At 34.8% G+C, this 26,376-nt stretch overlaps 1 protein-coding gene across 1 annotated transcript; it reads left to right on the plus strand.

Annotated features, from left to right (window-relative positions):
- Nucleotides 1-3,779: 3,779 nt before the first annotated feature.
- On the plus strand, nt 3,780-26,370 carry LOC132204865 (CD151 antigen). Its single transcript, XM_059633715.1, has 7 exons — nt 3,780-4,041; nt 23,570-23,648; nt 23,718-23,909; nt 24,779-24,949; nt 25,119-25,202; nt 25,390-25,515; nt 25,863-26,370. The coding sequence occupies exons 2-7, from the start codon at nt 23,571-23,573 to the stop codon at nt 25,908-25,910; spliced, it is 699 nt and encodes a 232-aa protein (XP_059489698.1). The 5' UTR covers nt 3,780-4,041; nt 23,570; the 3' UTR covers nt 25,911-26,370.
- Nucleotides 26,371-26,376: the final 6 nt, after the last annotated feature.

Consider the following 26,376-nt stretch of genomic DNA (forward strand, 5'->3'; position numbering starts at 1 on the left):
AAGGCGTGATGCTGTGGAGTTCTGAGCTGATTATTGCTAGCTGCCCCGCCAAGGTTAATGCCAAGGATAAATGTGGCTGTGATTCTATAGAGGGACACAAACAAGAAAAAAATGCAGTAATTACACGAAACAGAAGGAGACAGAAAGAATTTTTGTTCACGGGCCGTTTCACACGACCAAACCCCCTTAATTCCCCCTTAATCTTGACCAAACACTTGCTTTTGGGAATACCAGGAAGTTGCCAAACCGGTCTATAACAATAATTAACTCGCATTTAAAAATATATACAACATATTTATATTAAATAAAATCTTCAGAGGTGACTCGGGAGTTTTTGTTATTTTTATCTCTGCCGAGACGAGTCGCTCTCTTTCAAATACCTGCTTTTCTAGCTCATTCTGAAGAAAAAGATTATTTAATTATTGTTTGTGGAAAAATCCATTTTTTTTCATCTTCAAAACAATTACATGCACTTACTTAGGAATGGTTGATTTTAAAAGAAAAAAACCTGGAGTAATTTCTGCCAAGATTTGATGAGTAACATAATAGGTATTGCGATTACTAACAATGACTGTGAATCATTTTCCTTTTTGATATTGGACGCAATTTGCTGTGCAGAGATGTCGGGCGTGTTGCATAAGTAGCTACAAAACAAACCCCTAATGTTGTTTTCGAATTTCCTGGCCAAATGGATTATTTATGCAAGTTGTAGAGTTATTTCATTACCAAAATAAGTTTAAGCCTGATTGTAATTTCATTTTTCATCAAGAAGAATTAAAACAAAGTGATTAAAATGAATAAATACACGCAATAGCTTTTTGTTAAATAAATCAATCGAGTTACTTCATTCATTTATAAACATTCAATTAAATTTAAAGTAAATTTTGTTTCTGTGGTTTAATCATTTTTCATCGTATCAAGAAATTGAAGAAATGGGATTTTTTACTAATAAAGTAGTAAAAATCTCTTTTTATTTGATGCCGCGGAAATTTAAATAAATTAGCGATTTTCCGCTCATCCCAAGATTTAATTTCTGCTCTTCACCGTTACCAAGGGTACTTGTCTAAAGGTGAATGATTCCTCTCAAGAGTGCACACCTCTGCGGTTGATCAAAGATCAAAGTCAAACGAGAATTTGCATAGAAAGAGGGAACTGATCCGAGTGCATTGCGACTAGTTGGTTCGTCTCATTGTCAGTTATTAATAATTCTAATAATAAACGCGCGAGTCTTTTCCTGTGTCATTAAACTGTTGCAAAAACCTTGCAGTACTTTTTTTTAGTTGTGAAATGTTACACTTTCTTTGTCTTCATACTAGATGGAAACTATAGTGCTGGAGAAGAGGATTAAAATTTTAACCAGCTTCATTGAATATACAGCAATAATAACTGTTAGGTAATTAATCTTGATTTCTGCAGGAAAAATGTTGATAGAACTGTCGATAAAAAAAAATATTTAATTATATGCAAATAGTTGGCAACCTAGCTCGTTTTTATTCCATGTATGGGGGATAAAATATTGAAATATTTAGTATGCCTATTTATGAGTTGATGGCTGGCTGCTGATCTGGTTTAGCAAGTTGAAAATGATGGTTGCAAAATTTACTGTGTAAGTGGCGTCTAGACGAGATTGCTCGCAAATAAGTCATAAGGTTTAGTCAGCATCACAGGTTAGCTCTTTGCGTTCCCTTTCCTTTCGTAGAGGTCGCTTAAGAGTGTTATACCTTCCGTGCTTTCAATCTCTACCTCGAGATGTCGGGTTTAGGACTTTCAACCTAACAAAGAAAAGTAAAAGTTCGGCTCAAGTTCGGCTCATGTTTTTAGCATCATTGAGCATAGCAAAAAATATTTTAAAATATATTATTGTTTAAAAAATAATAAAATTTGAAGATTTACGAAGTTTAATTTTACTATTCACATTTTTCATATAATATGATCATGGTGGTATATTTTACTTTTTTATCTTTTTATTAATTCATTAAATGTTCTGGTCACGGATCTGGGAATTTAGGGATCGAATTCATTTTAGCCACACTGAATAATAAATATGCGGGAGTGAACAACCCTAGCCGCAGACACGCGGGGAGTTTTGCGTGACGCGTTTTCAAAATATTGACCAGCTGACACGCACAGGGGTGAATGAACCCTCACACTTATTAAACAGGTGGCCGTGCATTTTTTTGGAAGGACTGAGGAAAACTGGACGCAATAACATTAGTATAAAGGTAAGTATTAAAAAAAACTTAAAATTATTCAATATCATTTTTTTCCAAAATCCTTTTTTTAATGAAATTATATGATAAAACTTGTTTTGGTTAAACTAAATTTAAATTTTAAATACAAAAATATTTTAAAATTACAAAAAACCTGAAAAAAGTTTAATAATTTCATTTTTAAATAATTAATAAGTTTTTTTAGTATTTTTTTCAATTCGTATTGTGTTTTTTGTTTGTTTAATCTTAATAGTGAACTTGCAACTTTTCCAAAAAAGAAAATATTCAAAGAAAAAAGGTTCGATAATTGCATAATTGATGAACCCTAAATTGGGCAGATTGATATCAAAGCGATCTTATCTCGCGCTTGAATAATTGATGCGCAAAAATGTATTAATTTTTGGCGTGGTCGACCGTGAGTTGTGGATTCGTTGGGGCCAAGTTTAATGTTAGGGTCATGAAATGCAGGCAGGCGGGCGTCGGTCACCACTTTTCCTCTCGCATGTTCTCGACTCATTACAGACGGGCATGACTAATTTTCAGCTCTGAAAGGTCAACGACTTGGTTGATGCCAGTTTCGGATAAAGAATCAATTAATCTTCATTTCCAAAACATGGCTGCGGAACAGCATTTTTACAATAATTAGTGCAAAAAGTTTTGCTCATTCCAATACATAATTTTTTCGTAGGAGTTAAACACTTCATATTATATTATTGATTAATTTTCAGTTTATTAGTTAGATTCATATGTCTTTTACTGCTCATACAAACATTAAAAAAAAATCTAAACAAATTGAACAGAAAAAAGCTATAAATTAATGTCTAGAAAACACTTTAAGAAACTAAAAAATAAATTAATAGTAAATAAAGAGAACATACAAGTATCTATCAGTTTTAACAAAATAAAATCGTGATTAATTCATTCAAATTGGAAATTCATCTTTTTTAGTATAAGTTTGATCAGGTAAAGGGGCAAGAGATGACAATATTAAGTAAAAATAAACACAAAACTCGAGTGAAAAAGGAAATTTTTATTGGAAGTTGTGAGAATAATTATTCTGGGGTCAACAAAATCAATATTCAGAAAATTAAATTTAGAGTTCGGTAATAAACTCGGGATGTTTTGGAGATCAGAGGAGGCAATAAAGCTATATTTGGAAAGAATAAAAATAGGCTTAAAAAAATGATCAATTTTCATATTTTATTGGGACATCAAGTTTCCCAACCACCACTGTAGGATTGCTCTCGTGATATATTTTAATGAATTCTTTGAGACGTGTCATTTGAATGAATAATCAGGCTCGAGAAGTGGCGTCTCTTGGCTCGGTTGCCATGGTAACAATGACCAAAACTGCAAGAGAAGGCCATGCGCGCGCCATCCTCTCTTATTCAAAAGAAAAAAAACGGCGCCGAGAATATTCGATTTGGAAAAACCACTTAATTAAAGGACTTGTTTAAGAAAGGAATTCATGCGTGGGTGGCATTTTAAAAGGAAAATAAAATTAAATCGAAGCGCATGCGTGTGAATTGGGCTCTGGTATGCGTGCGTATTGTTGTCGGCAGTCAACGTCGAGTGCGCGGCCGGCGCGGGAAGTGCTGCTACAGAACATACATAGGCACCAGTGAAAGTTAGTCAGTTCAGTTAGTGCACCTCGCCAGTCAGTCCAAGCCAGGCGTGCGGAGAAGCACGCGAGAAAAAAACAACGCTACTCGCGGTTCGACGCAACTCACGTGAATACACTCACACAAGAAGTAGTGTTTCGACGCCGTTTGGTGGCGAACTGAATTGGTTCTTTTGTGGATACCAAATTTCTGCACTGACCATTATTCAGGTGAGTAACATTATTATTTTCCATTTTTTAGTTTGAAATTTTTACAACAAAAGCTAGTTTTTAAGGATGTTTGTATATTGGTACATTTACTAGAATTTTGCAAGTTTGTGCTAAAATTTATTATTAGTTTTATTATAAACTAGAACTAATAAAATTATTCTGTTAAATTATATTGGATTCAAAATATTTATCTCATTTTAAGTTTTAAATCATTAATTCTATTATTATTTTTGATATATCAGTTTTTTTTAATTTTTAATAATCCTAACTTAATATTTAAACTCATTTATACGTTTGCAACAAAAAGACTGTTTTAAAAGTTTGATAAAAAAAAAATATAAATTCCCTAGCCTACCAATAGTAATTATCTATCATTTGATTAATCTTGCTGAAGACGGTTCCCTGCTCAAACTTGTTCATTATTTTATATCCATTAATTAGACTTTACAACCAAATCGACTAAAGCATGAATCATTTCATGTAATTTTTAAAATTGAATTTTTCTTCTTAATATCAGTGAAAATCAAACAGATCTCTCTGCGTTAACTTCCTGGTCGGCTTTAGAAAAGGGGACATAATGGTTTAAAAAAAGAATATTCCAACATCCATTTGCACAATTCAATTATTGCAACGACTTCTTGCAGTCGTCGATAATAAAGGTAAAAAGAGAAATTGTTAAGTGAATACATATACTTTGAATCTACGAAAATCGCCGTTTTTTTTAATTTTTTTTTTATTTTTAAGGCTTGCCATAAAAAGCATAAAAAAGATCAGCATCTCTGCTTACATTAAGAGTGAAAAAGCCCTGTCCCATTCATTTCTCTGCTCGGTCTTTTTTGCATGCGCACGTCTCTCGCAAAAGTGTTCAGTAGCGAGTATAAATTGCCATTAAAAAGAATAATTTCGCACTTGTCCGCGCTGCAAGCCAAAAATTAAGACACCTCGAATTTTATTCGGAAATTGATTTGCCCGAGAGCGCTCGTGGCCAGCAGGACCCGCACCTTGTTTTTGCTCTCAACCGTGAGCCAATTGCGCAACATAGGCCTAATTTCAAAAGCGGCCACAGCAAATTAAATAAAAATCTTGCCCAAGCCTCCGACTGGATTTGTTTTTCACAAATAAGTGACGTTAGGCAATATTATTATTATTTAGATTGAGTTGCTTTTGGACGGATATATTTTGGCAATGATTTTTCAGCTCTCAACTCCAGCTGCGCCGCATTATTTTTTATTGCTCAATTATAAAAGAATAATCGCTCGGCGTGCTCCGCATAACCCTGCGTTTAGGCTTTCGCTGAGGAATGTGTCGGCAAGATTTATCCTCTGCTCGACCTGGCAAAACAATTATGCTTTCAGTCGTGCGCCTGAGAATTCGTTTTATTAATAACTGCTTCAGCGAAATCAACTTCAGTTCTTTGGTGATCTGCATGACTGAAATCAAAAGTCCATTATTTTTGTTTTATTAAATTGAATTTCAGTCATTCTTCAGATATTTTAAGAAGAATTCTTCCTTTTTTTAAATTTATATATTAATTAATTGCAAATAAAATGTTAAGATATATAAACAAGCAAAAGGTTTAAATTTATTTTTGTAAAAGACTGTAGATAAGCAAGAAGATTTCGTCAAATTTTTTGCAATTCGAAAGAGGCAATAATTTTGATTAATAATTAATTTATAAACAATTTATTCTTTTTGAAAACCACATTTTGAATTTTAAGATTTCTATAATTTTAATAATATAAAGCTCTTTCATCTTGAAGCTCGCAACTTCAATTATTTATTTTTATTGTTGCTTATTTGTTCTTATTGTTTACAATCTATTGGTGAAAACAATTTATTTGAAAAGAAAGGAATCGTTGGTCAAAATAGAAGTGTTATTTATCCTTATTTTATTTCTGGCTTTTTTTGCAGATGCCAATAGAATAGAAAATTAATTTTTTGTGATTCTCTCAAATTTGCCAGTCCATTTTTTCCTGTAACTTTCTATCCTTAAAATTAATCCTGTGAAAATTATTTAAAATTTGTATAGTATTACAATTATTTTAAACTCATCTTCTTTTGTAACAAAAAATTTCCTAGCATTGAATTTATTGCAAAATCTGAAAGAAAAGTGACAATTTTGTGAAGATTTATTTAAAATATAAAAATTGCATTGTGTAAATTTTTTGCAAATGATGTCAGATTTATAATGATGGAGGTTTCAGCAGGTCAATATTAATTGAATCTATGAAATGTGACACTGCGCGTATTTTTTGTTGTTATTATAAAAGTTGATTCTGTGACCTCTACCTTGAACCGGCACGGCCACTCAGGCGAAGATAACAGGCACACGTCGCACACTCTCACTTTCGAACCGATCTCGTCTCATTTCCATTCGATTTGGCCCGCGGCCCTGCTCTGCCTCTCGATGCAAAGCCCTATTGATTAATAATAACCTGTCGTTGTTGCAAGACACTGCCTGTTTTTGTCTTCAAACTCGTGACAAAAAAGTGCTCGGTTTTGACTAAGCAATTTTTTGACCTCCGACTGTGGCTGCACTTTTCCCCGCGACTCATTCATGTATAATCATTAATCTTGCATGCATTCCGACTGCTGAAAATTTTGACAACTTCATAATCGTTGTGTTATTGGCAAGGTTGTTAAGGAAAGAATTACGGAGATTGATCAAATATTGAATTATTACCTTATATTTGATTCTAATTAATCATAATATTCAAATTAATAATAATGTGAGTGTGATTTTTTCATTTATCATAACCACGTATCAATAAGTATTAGTAACAAATTAACTGTGAAATACAATTGTGCGTACAATAAATAATTTTTTAAAAAATGCTTAAGGGTAATTTTAGATCATTGCAAAATGTATTTTATATGAAACAAATATTTTATATCAATAAAATTTAAATTCATGAAACTAAATAATTTTTCAAATTTAATTATTAAATAAATTAATGATTTCATTTAAATAAACATGTATTATGTGACTAATTTTTTTTATACCAAAAAATTTAATTATGCAAACATTAGTAGTATTTTAAAATAATCATGTTAATGATTTTGTGGGTTTTTTTTATTATTGAAAAAAATTTAGGGCCCACAATTTTTACCAATATAAGTAATTTTTTTCTTTTATTGTAAGAAACGTTCGCTTAAGCCATTTATTTCAGTACTTGCAAATAAAAATGAATAAAGCATCGTCTTTGTGTGCAACATTATTTGTATGGAAGTGACCAACTCATGAGAGTAACAAACATCGTGTGTCCTTTGTGGAGCCAAAAAGGCAGCTCTCGCAAACTCGTCGTGACAGCAAAAAAAAAACATATGTACTGATATCTCATTATGAATGGTCAACAATCTAAATTTTATTCAGGTGCTTGGGCGTGTCTCTGGCTCTCTCAGGCCCGCGCACAATCACTTTTCAATAAAACATATTCACGTACACACGCACACGAGGCCGATTGTCCCGAATTGAATTTCGGAGGCTGAGAGAGAGACTCATTTGGTTTTATGGCCAGCCATAAAATTCCAGGCTACACGCCTGCCATTCTGGAACAAGAATTTCAAAATAAAAAGTTGGTTTTAATTGAGATTGGCTCTCTTGCCTGCTCATAAAAATTAAAGACTCAATTAATTTTAAAGAAAACTGCTTGAATTCCCCACAGGTCTAATCGAAACTGAGAAAGGAACGTGATACCAAATTTTGTTGGTTAAGGGGGATAAATTTCAAACTAAGAACAAGTTTCTCTTACGCTTATCAAGTTGCAAGCTTTATTTTACTGTAATAAAATATGGCTGCTCAAATTTTTCCTCTTGATTGAAGATTTTCGTGCGCACCCACGGAAAATGTTCTCCCTTTTTATTCCATTTCGAACAATAATGAAAACGCGGAAGTGTTATTGTGCTGAGTAAACCTGCACACGACGCTGAAAATAGCAAGGTGCCATGGATACAGAGGGGTGGAATCCACCCCGGCGCACCAGAGTTCAGCCAACGCGACCCTTTGGTCAGTCACGCAAACCTGTCGGTTTGTTGCTGGCCGACGCTTTCGTATCATTAAAATTGTATGATTGTATTACTGCATGCGGTGGCCATTTGTATATTGGGAAATGGATTGACAAAGTGAAGGATAAAAATAAAAGATTGTTGAACTCTTGTATCCCAAATTGCTTCGTCAATAACATGAGATTTATTTACTGATTTAATTGTGTGTACAATTCAATACCTCTAATGATTTTCTAAAAATGTTATATCTCCTTTAACTGCTTGAATAAAATTTAAAATATTAATCAAAGTAATTAAATTAATAAATAATAAATTAGCTTCACCTTGTAAAAAACGATAGGCGCTTCTGACATTGTCAAATAAAACTTTTTGTTAGACTTTGGCCCAATTTGGTACTTGAAGGTTTTTAGCAAGCAAGCACACCTTTTTTATAGCTTTAATTTTCTTTGTATTTTTCAATTTTATACTAACTTCAACCGTTTTATTATTAAAAATTTATTTTCAATTATAAATTTTAAATTTACAAATAATTTAATATTAAACTTCAAGAAACTAAAATTTAAATTTAATGTAATTGTTTGATATAATTTTTATAATGATATTTTTTATACATTTATAAAATATACGCCTGCTTATTCATGTAATGGAAGCAGTGGTTTCTCCTTAAATTAAACCATTTTGTATTTTTTCCCGTTTTTTTCATTTTATCTAATTTATGCGTGTATTCTAAATTCATGGAGCTTTTCTAAAAAAATAATATCCTATCAAGTAATCAGTCCTTCACATATATATCATTTGCCTGAGTTCATAATCATTTTATTTCTTATTTAATTAATATTTGTTATAACAAAAATTGAGCCATTCATTATCTTCATCACCGTACTTATGGATGCGTCATTTTGTGGTAAAAACACAAGCCCCGAAGCAGCTGCATTTAGTCCACAGTAAATTGGTTTCCGAGAGCTCTAATTGCTTCATGATGTGATTGAGGGCTTGTACTTGCTGCTTCATATGTACATCGGCCGCAGACTCGCTTACTATATTGTAACAACTTTTACAGTGAGGCAACATTTTGTAACAAACCTTTTGCGAGCGCTGCATTCAAATTAATTAGCGAAGGACGCTTTGAATAATTGCGGCGGGGCGACCTTTCAGGGTGAACGACGACAGCAATAGGGTGCTTGTTAGACTGATTATTAATTATTTTGTCCTCGCGGTGCTTGCGATTAGAAAGTGAAAATTTCGGATCGTCTTCACTTCTTGTCTAATTATAATTGTGCGCCCGGCCATTATGTTCCAAATGAATGGGTTAGATGACATAATGGTCAGGCGATTTGTTTGTGCGCCGGTTATGGAGCGATTCGCGATGGGCAGAAGGTCGCGCGCGGTTTTGCAACGACATATTTTCAGTTGCGTCAGTTTTTGATTTTGTTCAATGAGCGTGATGGCCAATTACAGGTTCACAATTTTTGAGCAAATTGCATGGTATTTATGATAATCGGTGGATCGACCGAAAATAATGAAAGTAAATAAAATTGATGATTTTCCCTCACGGCGTATTTATATTTGTAAAAAGTAATAAGTGCGGAGTTTCATAAATAAATAACGAGATCATGAAAAGAGTAATTCATTTTCGTATAAAATAAAAATCGTGCGGTTTTTCTTATTTGTACTTGCATAGTTTGTGAAAGGACATCAAAGTACTTTAAAGGACAAAACTAAAGCTTGGCGATCAATCTGCCATGAATTGTGCAACATTTTTTTAAAGTTTATTTGCAACTGCATGCTTTCGTTTTTAATTATTATCAGTCATTGTTAACATTCTCAATTTATAATTGTTTACGGAATAATATATGTATAATTCAATTCAATCCTAATAAATTTCCTTGCTTGAGGATTGAGGATTATAACTAACTCAACATTACCACTGTATACCTAATTGTCAGTTCAATGAAATGGTCTCACATCACAAGCTACTTAAATTGGGAATTTGCTCTTTAACGGTTTGATTTTTTAAGAATAAACAGTTTTTTAAATATTTAGGTTTATGTGCGAGTCAACGATTGAAAATAAATTTATAATCCATTCCTTTTTTAAGTTATTTCTAGGAGAAGAAAAATCTTATAAAAAGATGAAAGAGCTCAATAAATTTAAACCTCCATTTTTATATTTTTAATTTTTTTAGACCGAAAGTCTTTCAAAGTTTGAAAAATTTTATTTGAAGTAGGTTACTGGTTGCTAGGCAAAGGGTTGTTAACCCTTTATCATTTCCTCTCGCAAGCAATTGCGCCTCGTCCGACCTGAATAGGGGCATGTGGCTCTCATTGAAATGCGAAATAAAAGAGCGAGAATAAAAACACAGCGCGCAGTCAAGAGTTAGACGGGCGTGTACACAAGAATAACACACTCGTCTTCCTTTCCTTCTCTCGTGCTGAGATCGCGGCCCAGAACGTGTATGTATAGAATATTATAAAAAGCACTCGCCTGATGCACGAGATTCTCATTTGCCCGCTCGTGCATTATTTCTTATCAGCAAGACTAGGGCCGGTCAGCCAGGGCGTATGCAAATGAAAGTGGCGTGCACTTAAATCTGCTCTGCTCTCGTGCTTCGGCGTTATAGACGGAAAGTAAAAAAAGAGGACAAAAAGCGGCCAAGTGTTGTGCAAGATTTGAGAGCTGGAATATGAAATTGCACCAAGAGGTTTTGATGATAGAGTCATGCATTGGTCAAGAGAGGAGACCTAAATCGTGCGCTGATAATTTTTACGGTCTGGGCTGGGGAAAAAAGTTTGCGGTTTCTGATTAACGTTTCTAAAGAGAAAACTTCATTTTTTGTCCAATAGAATCTGTTGCAAATTTTAAAACTTTCATAACTTCCTCTTTTGTATCTAAAAAAAATTATGTTTATTTTTTTCCAGATTTTTAAAATTGTTATCTTGACTTCACCAATTTTTAGAAAACAAATTTTAAGTTGTTAGGAAAGGAAAAGTCAAAACTATATATACAAACTTTACTTCTGTATTGAGTTTTGGTAGACTTTCATTTTTTATAAGAATTCCACGATTTAATTTACAGTTGAATTTGTGCTCTATGAAACAATGAATAAACTGACATTTAATTCAATTAAACACAAAATTGAGTGTTCAATTAATATAGTTGGCTGTCTATAGATCACTTAAAAATCATAATTTTACTCATTTTTCTGTGTGGAATTGAAAAAAATTGCAATTGACAAATTTTTTGTTAAATTTGAAATTAGCATTTTTAAATGTCCGCGGAATATGATAATGATCTGTTAATTTTATTTTACGTATATTAATTTTTTTTACTCATTTTTAAAGCGATTAACTAAGATCTTTATCAAATACAAGAGAAGGTGCCAATCGACTTTTTTCTCCGTCTTCTCACAGAGCAGAATGTGCGAGAGGTCGATTGCTCTGCGTCGTGTCACGGTCTCCATTGGAGAGCAAAATATGATTGCGTTTTATTGCAGCAGCAGACCAATCAATCACACCCGCAGAGCTAGGTTATTGAACACCACGCACTCGCAGGCAGACCGGCCGGCCGGTTGATGTGCAACTGGTTCACGAACACGAACCTTGATCAGAGAAAATCCGCGTCTTGATGATCGAGAGTGTCCAAGGCCTCCTCATATTGTCATCCTTCGACCCATGGGAAGTGTGGGAGGATCAAAATAGCTCCATCACGACACGCAATTTTTTTTTTATTTTGTTATTTCAGATTTATTTAATTTATTCTGTAACAAACTTTCAATTGTTATGGTTTTTACAACACAATTCTATAATAAATGAAATACAAACTATTTTAAGCAAATTTGTGATGTTAAATCATATTTGTGCTTTATTTTATTTCAACTATCGTATCTTTCTGCAAAGAATAATCAACAATTAAATAAAATAATTCCAAATTTTCCAGTTTTTTCCATTAATGATGAATTATGAGTCCTAATGTAATATTTTAATTGGGAAATTTTCAAGTTGAAATTTAAATGGGGTGTATAAATTTGTTACCTATATCTTTGGAAAATTATGACCGTTTTATCTTTCACTGCCCTGGTCTAGTTGATAAACCTTCAGAGTCTCGGTGTTGTATTCTCGTCATCGGGCAAGAATGCCGACGCTGGAACGGTGTGCAATCTGATATGCGCATGCAAATAAATTCGATACGCGACCACCTTCTCCTCCCATATAATAATGTGAATTTATGAGCACCCGCTGGCAAACTATCTTCGCCACGCTACGATCTCTTCCTCAGCATATCGTGTGTTGGGCGGTTTCAGTGTTTTTGAAATAGGGCACCCAAATTACCATTTAATTACGGGCCATTTTTCATTGTCAGTTTCTTGCTGGCTCTCATTATCGAATATGAGAAGCGAGATGAAATGAATGCCGCTTCATTATTTTTTACAATCCTGCAGTATTTGTATTTTTTATAAATTTATTTATTTATTATCTTATTTTATTTATTTTCAATTTTTTCCTTATTTTGCTCAAAGCCTTGACACTAAAAATAGATAATATAATTGTATATAAATATTTTTTGAACCGAAATCAACTAAATCGCTTCCAAGGCGAGGGATGTAAACTTGTTGAAAGGAAAGGTCTTGCGCATGTATTTTCAGAGTCATTATCCAAAAAGACCATAAAATAATCGTTCGACCAGCACCACACACATCGTGTTCTCCCCCAAAGGTTATTCGCAGATAAAGTAAAGCGACCATTTTAAAGACGGTTGTACGGGTTGGCGTTATTCTTATGCCCTCTGTCAATTTGACCTATGTGAAAATAAATATAATCTTCTGTTGTTTAGCCCATTACATGTCTCTATATAATGGAATAGTTTTTCACACTAATTGCGGATAAAAAGGTCAGGAGAAATTCAAATTCAATAATTTGTTTGTGTAATTAAAAACCCTAAAAAAACTCGATATTAATCATGGAATTAATTGAATTCATTTTTAAAGATACTGTACCATTGGAGTCGTGGGAATAAGAAAGCAAACTAATTTATTTCCTCAAATTCTAATCAAACTTACTCGCTCGTAACAATGCTAACAGAGATAAATGCACAGAAGTGAAAGTGCTTGAGATGCGCTGAAATGCACTCTTCTGCTACTTGCTTAATTCCAATTGTCTTAATTCAACGCGATTAAACCGCAGCGACGACTTCCCTCTCGCTTGATACGATTGCAATGACTTGGCTCCGTCGACAATGAGCATATGCAAGTGAATTCATTATTTATTTGCTCTTATGCCAAGACGTGCACATAGAAACTCACTGGGGAGCACGCAATTTGTTTGAGTGTACAATATTTTATTTAAATATGCGTGTGGCGCAAGTCAGCAATGAAATAAAAAGAGCGAGGAAAAAATGAAACGAGCCGACAACAACTTTTCATGAGAACTTTTCGTTCGGCCTGTAAATAAGCGACGCCGGTTCTCATTGCATCACATTTTGCTCGCTGATTATAATGAAGTCTTTCCTGTTCCACAAGGAGAGAGACCGCTGAATGGTGCGTGCACTAATGGAACTTGTGTGTGCCACACTTTGTGTTAGAAATTCAAAATTCCCACGGCTGGAAACATGGCTCTTCCTAAAATATCTCTTCTTGTTCATCATAATTAATACAGCATTGCCTTTTGCCAACTGTCTTACTTAAGGAACCAAAAAATTCTCATATACGCAAAACTGGAAAATTTTTTGGCCGTTTTTTTTCATCCCCGATTTCGCAAACCGGCGGCCACTACGGGCGGCCAAAGTTGGAAATTCTTCGATTTTCAAATTGTCCTAATCTCGCCGAAACTTCGCCCACCCCCCCTAAATCGACCCTCGCGAGCCCAAAAAACCGGTAGTTTTGCATAAAAACCGGTTGCTTCTGGGAGAAAAACCGGTTTTAAATTTTAAAAATTAAATATCTCGAAAACAAACCACACGATATTTTTTTTCCATCGATTTTTGGACTCCCCAACCCCGAATTAGGTTATGATTAAATTTTCAGAAATTTAAAACACGTCGTTTTCGAGCAAATCGCAAAAACGATAAATCGCGATTTAAAAAAAAACGCGGCCAAAATCGAAAAAACCGAGTTCACTTCCTTATGGAAAGTCCGCGGCCCGACCCCGAATCCGAGGTCGAAAAAATTCCAGGGCCGCCCTGAGCGATTTTAGGGTCAACCTGACCACCTTCCGCAGGTCGTAGGGCAAAAACTCGCACATTTTCGGATTCCTCGTGAAAAATCGTGAAGAATGGCTATCTTCCAATTTGGGGCGATCCTCAGGGTAAGCCCTGAAAAAATAAAGAAAAACGCAAAGGTCGGGTTTTCGGCGAATTTTTTCAGGGTCAATCGGGCCGAAAATCGGCGTTTTTTCCACTGGACCATTTAGAAAAGTGGCCGTTCTACGCGGGTTTAAAATTTCAGATCGCTACTTTTCATAGCGGCCGAGCTGTGAATTTTCAAAAATCGAAATTTATTTTCCGCTCGAGTACCTGCGGCCGCCTGATTTTCTCGCTCGTGGCCGCCCCGCCGTTTAATTCGGCCCTTTGATGGAAATGAGTGAAAATTTCGTCCTAGACTAATTCGCGTGCGCCCGTCGCGATTCCGGCGTCAGATCCGCGCTCAGGGTCGCCCTTCCCACCTTTTGGGCACCCTGAGCTCAGGTTCAACCCTTTCCTAAGGTCGCAGGTCGATTTTGAGCGCGGATTCGGCCGCGGCGTGTGCCAAAACCTTAATAATCGTCCAAACGCCGATTAAAATCGGCCCGAAAATCGGAGAAATTTTTTCAAAAAATGCATTTTTCGCTCGGCGAGTGCGGAGCCGGTCGCGTTGTCGCGCGTGCCGCCTCTCATATGAAAAACACGCGAATTTCGTTCGGCTCGCTCTGGCTCGCTGAAATTTAGGTTTCCAGGGTGGTTTTCGGCGCCCGACCCGAATCCGAGGTCAATTTTGTGCTCAAGGTCACCCTTCGAGGTCACCGGGGTCAAAACCGGTTTTTTTAGAATTTTTTTTATTAATTAATTGCCGACGTCGGAAAGCTGTTCGGACGATTGGATGGCGTTCGTAATTAATTCCTGAGGTGTTCTTCAGCAACGGAAGGGGAATTTTATGCAGAAATCTTTTTCTAAGCACGTTTTATAATAAAAAATTGATTTTTTTTTCTAAAAATTTACAAAAAAATTAATAAATTATTTTTTAAATTTATTCACATATATCATTTTTAAAAATTTCAAAGAAAAATCCTTTCTTATGACTTTTTTTGATTAAAAATTTATTTTTACCCAAAATTATTCAACAAAACAAAAAAAAAATAAAAAAAATATATTTCTACTAATTTTTGTCTTTTATAAAATTTTAAAATTTCAAATTCATTTTCCCCAGTTTGAAAAGGGGAAATTCCCAGCTCACGTGGCCTGAGTAAATAAATTTTCAGTTACAAAAATAAAAAAATTCTTCCACATCAGGGAAATTTTGCACCATGAGAATCAGCACCAGAGGTCGAACCAAGACATTGAACGACCAGAGGGTTGACGAAAGGGCGGCGCAGCCGCCCTTTCGTCAACCCTTGCGCCCGTGGTCGAACCGGAACCAAGGTACTGATGCACGGATGCTCTGTTCGTGATAAATTTCTTATTTCAAAGCAAAAAATTAATTTCATTGTGCTTATTTTATTAAGAATTTCACGAGAACGTTCATTTTTATATAGCAATTACAATAAAAAAATTTAATCAACTTTTAAATGTGCTCGTATCATAATTTTCTCCTTCGCTAACTTTTTTTGATTATTTTTCTTTCTCCAAATTGTTGCATTGTTGGAATCCAGTCGTTGAAAACGATTTATTTGAGAGAGAAAAATCGGATTGTTGGACAAACCGGCACCAGCACTGGCAAGAATTTTTCCGAAGCTTCCGAGATCGAAAAGATTCCATCCGCCGCAGGGTTTTAAAGGTATATTTGAAGGATGCACACTCTCATTAAGAAGGTATCATAAATTTACTACTAGAATATTTTGGAAAATCATACCGTTCTGCTACTTCTGCCACTCGCATTGACTTCTCCCAATAAAATTCTTAAGTCATTTTTCAAATTAAGTTTAAAAAGTGCTCCATAATTTGAGGTCACTTGATGCCATCGAGGCGGAAATCAATTAAAAATATATTTTAAAATCACCTCCAAGGAATTTAATTTGCATAAAATTCCACTTCAAATAACTTTCCGATTTTACTCTCCAGAATTTTCCAAAGTGAAATTCCCAGGTCACGTGACCTGTTTAAGGTGGTTTAAAATTAAAAAAAACCATCCACTTCACGATAAAATAAGTTTTTAAATTTTAATCAGCCCAAGGAGATAATTGGAAGCAAGTGCTCCTTCCAAATTCAGGTCACGATTCCAATAAATGATACAATCGATGTTTCCAACGAAAAACTAGCTCCCATGTTCGGATCGATGCTGAATACGATTGCACGTTAATTACGATTTGGCATATTTTGCGATTTCCAGATTAATAGGATTTTACGTTTACTTACATCCATCTTGCCAAAGATAAATAATACGCTCCAATATGTCATATTGTCAAATTAATGATACGATCCACTGTATAATACCAAATAATTTTTCAAACAAAAAAACTAGATCCCACGTTCGGATGCATGCTGAATACGATTGCACATATATTTTGATATGGCATATTTCACGGATTTAAAAATAATACGATTGCATGTTGCATCCAGTACCATTTGGAAGTAAAATACGGTGCAGGTTGTGATTTGATCCGATGAATGATACGATCCAGTGTATAATGCGAACCAATGTTTAGCAACATCCAATGGAAATTTGGATCTGATGGTCGAGTCAATGCTGAATACGATATTGCACGTGATTTACGATTTGGCATATTTTACGGTTTCACGATTAATACCATCCCACGCTCCACGTAAACTATCTAAGTGAACTGTATTACGATCCCAATCATGGTATGCGTTTCAAATTATCATCAATACGCTCCAACGAACGATCCCTTTCTACGACCAGTCTATGCTTAATACGATTGCCCGTGAATTAAGATTCGGTGCGTTTCCCGGTTTTACGTTCGGTGCACGATTCCGCGTTTCGTACCGTTCACAGTATACCAAGTAAACACAGAGTTTTATTCTTTCAGAACCCAATGTGGTTGTGAGTTTCTATATCAACGCGACTTAATCATTTTGATATGAACAAGCATTACATGCTTGCGAGTGTACTCGCAAACTTGAGTAAACCTGTTGTACGATAGAATACTACAAACACATTGGATCGTGCTAAAAAAAAAATAAAAAAATTGAATCGTTCCGTATAAGCAAATGCATATGCACACTAAAGGTTTGCTTGGCTGTCGGCTGGCGTGCGGAGTGAAATTCTGTACAGCTATTGTCATCGGAAACGTAATATTATTAATATTAATTATTAATGGTTCCTTTATTGCCAACAACAAAACTACTTTTTACATCTTACAAGTCTTACAACAATACAGAATTTCGCTCCGCACGCCAGCCGACAGCCAAGCAAACCTTTAGTGTGCATATGCATTTGCTTATACGGAACGATTTAATTTTTTTTTTTTTTAATAATATAATAATAATTAATACGATAACGTAAAATGCCAAATGCTCGACTTAAGGAACGAAAAAAATCTCCAATATGCAAAACGCGAAAATTTTTTGGCCATGTTTTTTTTCACCCTCGATTTCGCAAACCGGCGGCCACCACGGGCGGCCAAAGTCGGAAATTCTTCAATTTTCAGGTTCACTTTAGCGAGCCGAAACTTTTCCTACCCCCCCTAAATCGACCCCCGCGAGTCCGAAAAACCGGTAAATTTACATCAAAACCGATTATTTTTTATAGAAAAACCGGTTTCAAAATTTAAAAATTAAATATCTCGAAAACAAACCATACGATATTTTTTTTGACTCGATTTTCCGAATCCTCGACCTCGAATTAGTCAGGGATTAAATTTTCATAAACTTTCCAAGATTGGGTTTTTCGCAAATCGCGAAAACAAAAATTTGCGGTTTCAGGTACAAGGAGGCCAAAATCGAAAAAACCGAGTTCACTTCCTTATGGAAAGTCCGCGGCCCGACCCCGAATCCGAGGTCGAAAAAATTCCAGGACCGCCCTGAGCGATTTCAGGGTCAACCTGACCACCTTCCGCAGGTCGTAGGGCAAAAACTCGCACATTTTCCGATTCCTCGTGAAAAATCGTGAAGAATGGCTATCTTCGAATTTGGGGCGATCCTCAGGGTAAGCCCTGAAAAAATTAAGAAAATCGCAAAGGTCGGGTTTTCGCCGAATTTTTTCAGGGTCAATCGGGCCGAAAATCGGGGTTTTTTTCATCGCAACATTTAAAAAAGTGGCCGTTCTACGCGGGTTTAAAATTTCAGATCGCTACCTCTGATAGCGGCCGAGCTGCGAATTTTCAAAAATCGAAATTTATTTTCCGCTCGAGTACCTGCGGCCGCCTGATTTTCTCGCTCGTGGCCGCCCCGCCGTTTAATTCAGCCCTTTGATGAAAATGCGTGGAAATTTCGTCCTAGACTAATTCGCGTGCGCCCGTCACGATTCCGGCGTCAGATCCGCGCTCAGGGTCGCCCTTCCCACCTTTTGGGCACCCTGAGCTCAGGTTCCACCCTTTCCGAAGGTCGCAGGTCGATTTTGAGCGCGGATTCGGCCGCGGCGTGTGCCAAAACCCCTGGAATCATCAAAACGCCGATTAAAATCGGCCCGGAAATTGGACAGATTTTTTCAAAAATTGCACTTTTTCGCTCGGCGAGTGCGGAGCCGGTCGCTTTGTCGCGCGTGCCGCCTCTCATAAGAAAAACACGCGAATTTCGTTCGGCTCGCTCTGGCTCGTTGAAATTTGGGTTCCCAAGGTGTTTTTCGGCGCCCGACCCGAATCCGAGGTCAATTTCGAGATCACGGTCACCCCTCGAGGTCACCGGGGTCAAAACCGGTTTTTTAAGAAATTTTTTTGATTAATTAAATGCCGTCGTCGGAAAGCTGTTCGGACGATCGGATGACGTTCGTAAATAATTCCCGAGGTTGATTTCAGCAACGGAAATTAAATTTTATGCTTAAAATGGTTTCTTATGATAGTTTTTTAATAAAAAAATAATTTTTTTCCATAAATTTTCAAATAAAAATATATATTTCTTAAAATTTACTATCTTTTTTGAAAATTTAAAATTTCAACTTTATTTTCCCCAGTTTGGAAAGGTGAAATTCCCAGCTAACGTGACCTGACTAAATTAGTTTTCTATAAGAAAAATAAAAAAAATCCATCCACATAAGAAAACTTTTGCACCATGATTACCAGCACCAGAGGTCAAACCAAGACACTGAACGATCCAAGGGTTGACGAAAGGGCGGCGCAGCCGCCCTTTCGTCAACCCTTGCGCCCGTGGTCGAACCGGAACCAAGACACTGTTGCATGGATGCTCCGTTCGTGATAAATTTCTTATTCAAAGCAAAAATTAATTTCATTGTGGTTATTTTATTACGAATTTAACGAGGACATTCATTTTTATATGACAATTAAAAAAAAAAAAAAAATATAATCCACTTTTAAATGTGCTCGTATCGTAATTTTCTCCTTCGCACACTTCTTTTTATTATTTTTCTTTGTCCAAATTGTTGCATTGTTGGAATCCAGTCGTTGAAAACAATTTATTTGAGAGAGAAAAAATGGATTGTTGGACAAACCGGCGCTAGCAAGAATTTTTCCAAAGCTTCCAAGATCGAAAAGATTCCATCCGCCGCAGGGTTTTAAAGGTATGTTTGAAGGTCGCACACCCTCATTAAGGAGGTATCATAAATTTACTTAGAATATTTTGCATAATCACACCGTTCTGCCATGCGTATTGATTTCGCCCAATAAAATTCTTAAGTCATATTTCAAATTCAGTTTTCAAATTGCACCAAAATTTTATGTCACGTAATGCCATTTTAAGGTGAAAATCAATTAAAAATCTATTTTCAAATCACCTCCAAGGAATTAAATTTGCATAAAATTCCACTTCAAATAAACTTTCCGATTTTACTCTCCAGAATTTTCCACAGTGAAATTCCCAGGTCACGTGACCTGTTTAAGGTGGTTTAAAATTAAAAAAAAAAAAAAACATCCACTTCACGATAAAATAAATTTTTAAATTTTAATCAGCCCAAGGAGATAATTGGAAGCAAGTGCTCCTTCCAAATTCAGGTCACGATTCCAATAAATGATACAATCGATGTTTCCAACGAAAAACTAGCTCCTATGTTCGGATCGATGCTGAATACGATTGCACGTTACGTACGATTTGGAATATTTTGCGATTTCCAGATTAATAGGATTTTACGTTTACACAGATCCATGTGAAAGATAAATAATACGCTCAAATATATCATATTATCAAATTAATGATACGATCCACTGTATGATACCAAACAATTCTTCAAACAAAAAAACTAGATCCCACGTTCGGATGCATGCTGAATACGATTGCACATATATTTTGATATGGCATATTTCACGGATTTAAAAATAATACGATTGCATGTTTCATCCAGTACCATTTGTAAGTAAAATACGTTGCACCTTGCGATTTGATCCGATGAATGATACGATCCAGTGTATAATGCGAACCAATGTTAAATACGTTCCAATGCGGGAAATTGGATCTGATGGTCGAATCAATGCTGAATACGATTGCACGTGATTTACGATTTGGCATATTTTACGGTTTCACGATTAATACCATCCCACGCTCCACGTAAACTTTCTAAGTGAACTGTAATACGATCCCACTTATGGTATGCGTTTCAAATTGTCATCAATACGCTCCAACGAACGATCCCTTTCTACGACCAGTCGATGCTTAATACGATTGCCCGTGAATTAAGATTCGGTGCGTTTCCCGGTTTTACGTTCGGTGCACGATTCCGCGTTTCGTACCGTTCACAGTATACCAAGTAAACACAGAGTTTTATTCTTTCAGAACCCAATGTGGTTGTGAGTTTCTATATCAACGCGACTTAATCATTTTGATATGAACAAGCATTACATGCTTGCGAGTGTACTCGCAAACTTGAGTAAACCTGTTGTACGATAGAATACTACAAACACATTGGATCGTGCTAAAAAAAAAATAAAAAAATTGAATCGTTCCGTATAAGCAAATGCATATGCACACTAAAGGTTTGCTTGGCTGTCGGCTGGCGTGCGGAGTGAAATTCTGTACAGCTATTGTCATCGGAAACGTAATATTATTAATATTAATTATTAATGGTTCCTTTATTGCCAACAACAAAACTACTTCATTATTACATCTTACAACAATACAGAATTTCGCTCCGCACGCCAGCCGACAGCCAAGCAAACCTTTAGTGTGCATATGCATTTGCTTATACGGAACGATTCAATTTTTTTATTTTTTTTTTTAGCACGATCCAATGTGTTTGTAGTATTCTATCGTACAACAGGTTTACTCAAGTTTGCGAGTACACTCGCAAGCATGTAATGCTTGTCTGCTTTTTATGCTTTTTTTTTGGAGTATTTTTCTAACTGGCACCATAAAGATCAATTTTCAATTATTTAAAAAAATAATTTAATAAACTGGTTTGCATCAACGACTGAAGTAAGTGAATAAATTTTTCTCTTTTTGATAGAGGATCATAATTTTTCAATGGTTTTATATTTGAAATTTGATTTTTATAAAATAATAATTGAATTTTTAGTCAATGATGTTTTATTTTTCATAATGTATTCATAGTCATAAGATTTTAAAATTCTGCCATTTGTTCTGCAGCTACGAGAGTTAAATTATATAATATTCAATAAGAGAATCAAGAAACTCTTTTTTACATGAAAGGCATGTAACATTAAAATAACATTATCTTCCTATTCTGTATTTTTATTTTTCTAAAACGATTTTTTACTTTTAATGGCTATATTAAGTCATTTACATACCTCAATTGAAAATTATACAAATCACCGTGATTCTACAAAAAGTAAGCGTAAATCAAGCTTTCCCTGTTAAAGGAATTTAGCAAAAATGTTAAAGGTAATTTTTCCTGCGGATGTGTTTGTAATTCTGCAGGTGACAAGTAATTGACGTCATTTTCCTACAATGAGCACAAAATTAAATATATATTCTTTTAAATGAACTGCCCACATGCAATTATACATAAAGTATAAATGGTATAAATTTGATAAACCTTGGTTTGGAGCATTTCTAAAAAATTTAAGCTGAATCACAAGGTAATTTTAAGTGGTTTATAATCAACGTGATTCAGGCAGGAAAAAAAACAAACATCCGCACGAGTTGCATAAAAATGACTGTCGTAAACTATACTCATCGGTGCAAGTTTTCTCACACTGAGCAATTTCCCTCTCTTTTAATCACTGACCATGAAGAGGAATTGTGTCTTCAATTCTTTTTATATTTTGACACGCGAAAATTATATTTACAGTGAGAGAGAATTTGATTAAAACGACAATATTATAATTTCTATCCGGGCTGGACCTTGATAGTTCAGTTGAGGTAATTTTGAACGCACGAATGCATAAATAAATAAATATAAATTCACTCCTGTTTGCTCGGTGGCTTGTTATTATTATGTACGGTGGCTTGGCGAGCGCGGGCAGGTGAAAGCAGCGGAGTTACACGCACATAATAAAAGCAGCCGTTGCGTCACTTGCGCGCTCTGTTTTATGCTAATCGTTCATCATTTTGAGCACGTGCTCGCGAGCAGCTAATGCATAATATTACAATATTTTTATGCAAGCCTAGCTCCTAGCTGTCGCATCAAATTATTATTATTATAAAAAAAAATCAAGGACGACTTCAATATTTTCGTATGGTTCCAAACATTTGTTTAATTGAATTATACTATAAATAGCAATTTGTATGAAAACTATATTTTTTATTTATTACATAAAAAAGTTAATGTACAGTACTTTTATAAATATTTTTATTTATAATTTTTATTAACAACTAGAATACTTAATATACTCCAATTTAATTTTTTTAAATTTAATTACTACTAAATTTTAATATTAAATAATTTTGAGTAAAGCAATATTTCATGTCAATTTTACCCATAAGATAAATAACTTTTTTTCCCAACATTTTGGTTCTTCATTGTACATATCTAATATGGATCAAGTGAAAAATAAAAAATTTGCAACTATTAAAACAATTCAAGCAATTCAAGATTAATTTTTATACATTTAATACACTTGAATTAAAATGTTTTCAAAATATTTTATAATAAGAAAAAAAAATCAATTTTCTAACTTCCACACAATAATTTCAATGGGACACTTTGCATTATAATCTGATCTTTTTATTACATGATCTCCCTATGCCTATGAAGAGACTATTTTCAATTTTCCCATTAAACTTTGTTTGTTGATCCTTCTTTATTGGCTAATCCTAAGAAAATGTTTCATTCAAAATATTGGTATTCATAACAGTACATTTTTTTCTGTTGCAGGATGGGCAAGGGTGCAGATATGGACGGCTGCGGCCAGTTTATGAAATACAGCATGTTCTTTTCAAACTTTGTAATATTTGTAAGTACTTCTAATTAAGTGATTTTTATTAGCAAAAAAATTAGATGTAAAAACTATTTTTTGTCTCAGTGTGGAGGAGTCACAGTCCTTGGTATTGGCGTCTGGACATTGGCGGACAAGTCGTTCATTAATGAGTTGCTGGGAACCAATCTCTTCATGGGCACTGTCTACATCTTGATGGCCACCGGCGGCCTTGTGGCCCTGCTCGCTTTCTTCGGCTGCTTGGGCGCCGTCAAAGAGATCAAGTGTCTTTTATTGCTCGTAAGTTCTTGCCCGGGATTATAAGAGCAAAATACTTGAGAAAGTTTTGTTTGATAGGTGTAGTTTGAATTTGATGTTTTCATCTTTTCAATCCCATTTTCTTGGCTTTCATCCCTAAATAAATTGGAAAACTTTCACATTTCACACATTTTTTTTATACAATATTTTTCATCTCAAAATACAGTGAATATTTTTTTTTAACAAAATGATGAACGATTTTAAATTTTTAATGAAATTTTCCTCAAATTTTCTGCTGTCAGATTTCATTCTGTGTAAGTTTTAGTTTTAAACATTTTTTGGGTGGCCTCACCAGCGTGTCATTTTTCTACACATTTTATGTAACAGTGATTTTTTGCAACAAAGCGCACCACCTTTGAATCACAACAACACAATACACACAACTTTAAGGCTAGTTTCTTTTTTTAACAAACACAATCATACAACACCTGTACACTTAACACGCGCAGGATACTCTCGCTCTCAAAGTGCGTATTCTGACACAAGGCATCAAATTTAATTAGCCAATTATTGTTGGAACGCCCAATGTCAGTGCAAGGTATGAACACCACAGACGACACGCACGGTTACAAATATTTCGCGCGGAGATCATAATTTCAATGAATAAGGAAATGCTTTTTAGAGCTAATAGAATGAAGGGACTTTGACTTTTGCGCTTTCCTAATATTCAATATCTTTCTTCTCAATAATTTGAAACAAATCAACTAAAATTGCAAATATATCCGCGATGAGATGAGTATTTTTGTGACACAAGCATCAGACTATGATTATAGACACAAATTCATTTAATTAATGAAGTACAGTTGGATTGAAACCATTTTTAATCGTAGAAAACTGTTTTTTTCTTTCAGTATTTCCTGCTGGTTCTTGTTATTTTTGTGGTGATGCTGGTTGGAGGTATTTTGGGCTATGTGTTCAGAGAAAAGGTGCACGACACCATGGAACAAGAAATGCAGGCGTCCATCAGAATGTACGGACAGAAGAGGACAGTCACTCGGGCTTGGGACGCGACACAAGAAACGGTAAAATATAATAAAAACCTGACATACATATTTTAATTTTAGTCTAAAAACATTTTAAGGCAACTTTGTGATTTAAAACAAATTAATTGTGAGGAATATGTGTATAATTCCTATTTACAGAAAAAATAATTAATAAGAGAATTCAAGTTTTTTTAATTTAAACTTTCAGTTGCACTGCTGCGGAGTGAATTCATATCAAGACTGGGGTGACAACTTGCCAGACAGTTGCTGCCGCGAAGACGAGGAAGGCAAGGTGAGGAAGCGCTTCGTCGGCCACTTTTTCAGGCTGCTATTAAAATAATGTAACGCCGACCTTGAGCCTCTCTCGGCTCATCGCTCACGATCTCCAAACGTGCGGCGTGGTTTATTTGCGAAATTCCTCTTGCGCGAGATTATCCAGCGCACACATGAACCCGCTTTTAACTCTTCTTTTTTCGCAGAAACTTCCGTGTCGATACGAGTCAGAAAATATTTACCCAGAGGGATGTCTGATGCTGACGGAGATGTTTGTAAAGGACCACGCGGAAATTATTGGAGCGGCTGGAATTAGCACGGCATGTCTCCTTGTAAGCTGTTTATTATCAACTCTTTGTCATATTATAATAATTAAAATTACATAAAAGAAAAAAATAAATTTAGATTAAAGATAATAATTAAAAATCAATAGTTAAAGTAAATCTATATTTATGTAAATTTTAAATTAAATTCGTTGTTATATATTTCAATACGTTTTTAAACTGTAGCAATGAAAAAAATTTGGAATTCTTATGCAACATGCATTACATGTGAGTCGTGCTAGTTGCATATCATGCCAATAATTTTCATTCACATAGTAATTTTGGAAAAGAAATTTTTTACCAAGATATTGTTAGAATATCTGCAAACAATATTTAAAACATTTTTTATGTTTCAGCTTCTCGGAATGATTTTCTCTTGTGCCTTGTTCAAGTCCATTGAATAAGAGAGTGGTAGCTGAATACATAACCTTAAAATTGCGACTGGACGATGTTTTTGTACTGTGAAATTTTATCATTTAAGTTATGCAATCACTAGAATCAGTGTTTTGTGTCGTCAAATGATTAGTGTTTTAGTTTTAGCCAGCTTTAGATATTTGCATTTTTGTGTGCAACACTCGTAATTTGTGTAAAAAATATCTGTTTAGCAAGTGGCCCCGAATTAAAGTTGTAATTTTATTTTATTGTAAATCTAATACTCACTTATTAAGTCATAAATTTTTAATTCATTTTCCATCTAGAAATGAATGTTTTTGGTAAAAAGAACTATGTATGATTTTTTCACCAAAGCTTAAATTGTTCTTTTAATTAAAATGATAAAATAGCAGACAAGAGACTATTTTGTATTGAAAACAGCAAAAATGCTTTTGTGTTGATGCAATAAAATAATAAATCAGACAAATGTTGGAAGAG

The sequence above is a fragment of the Neocloeon triangulifer genome, unplaced genomic scaffold (genome assembly GCF_031216515.1).
Source record: "Neocloeon triangulifer isolate White Clay Creek 2 clone unplaced genomic scaffold, ASM3121651v1 ptg000002l, whole genome shotgun sequence".
NCBI lineage: Eukaryota > Metazoa > Arthropoda > Insecta > Ephemeroptera > Baetidae > Neocloeon > Neocloeon triangulifer.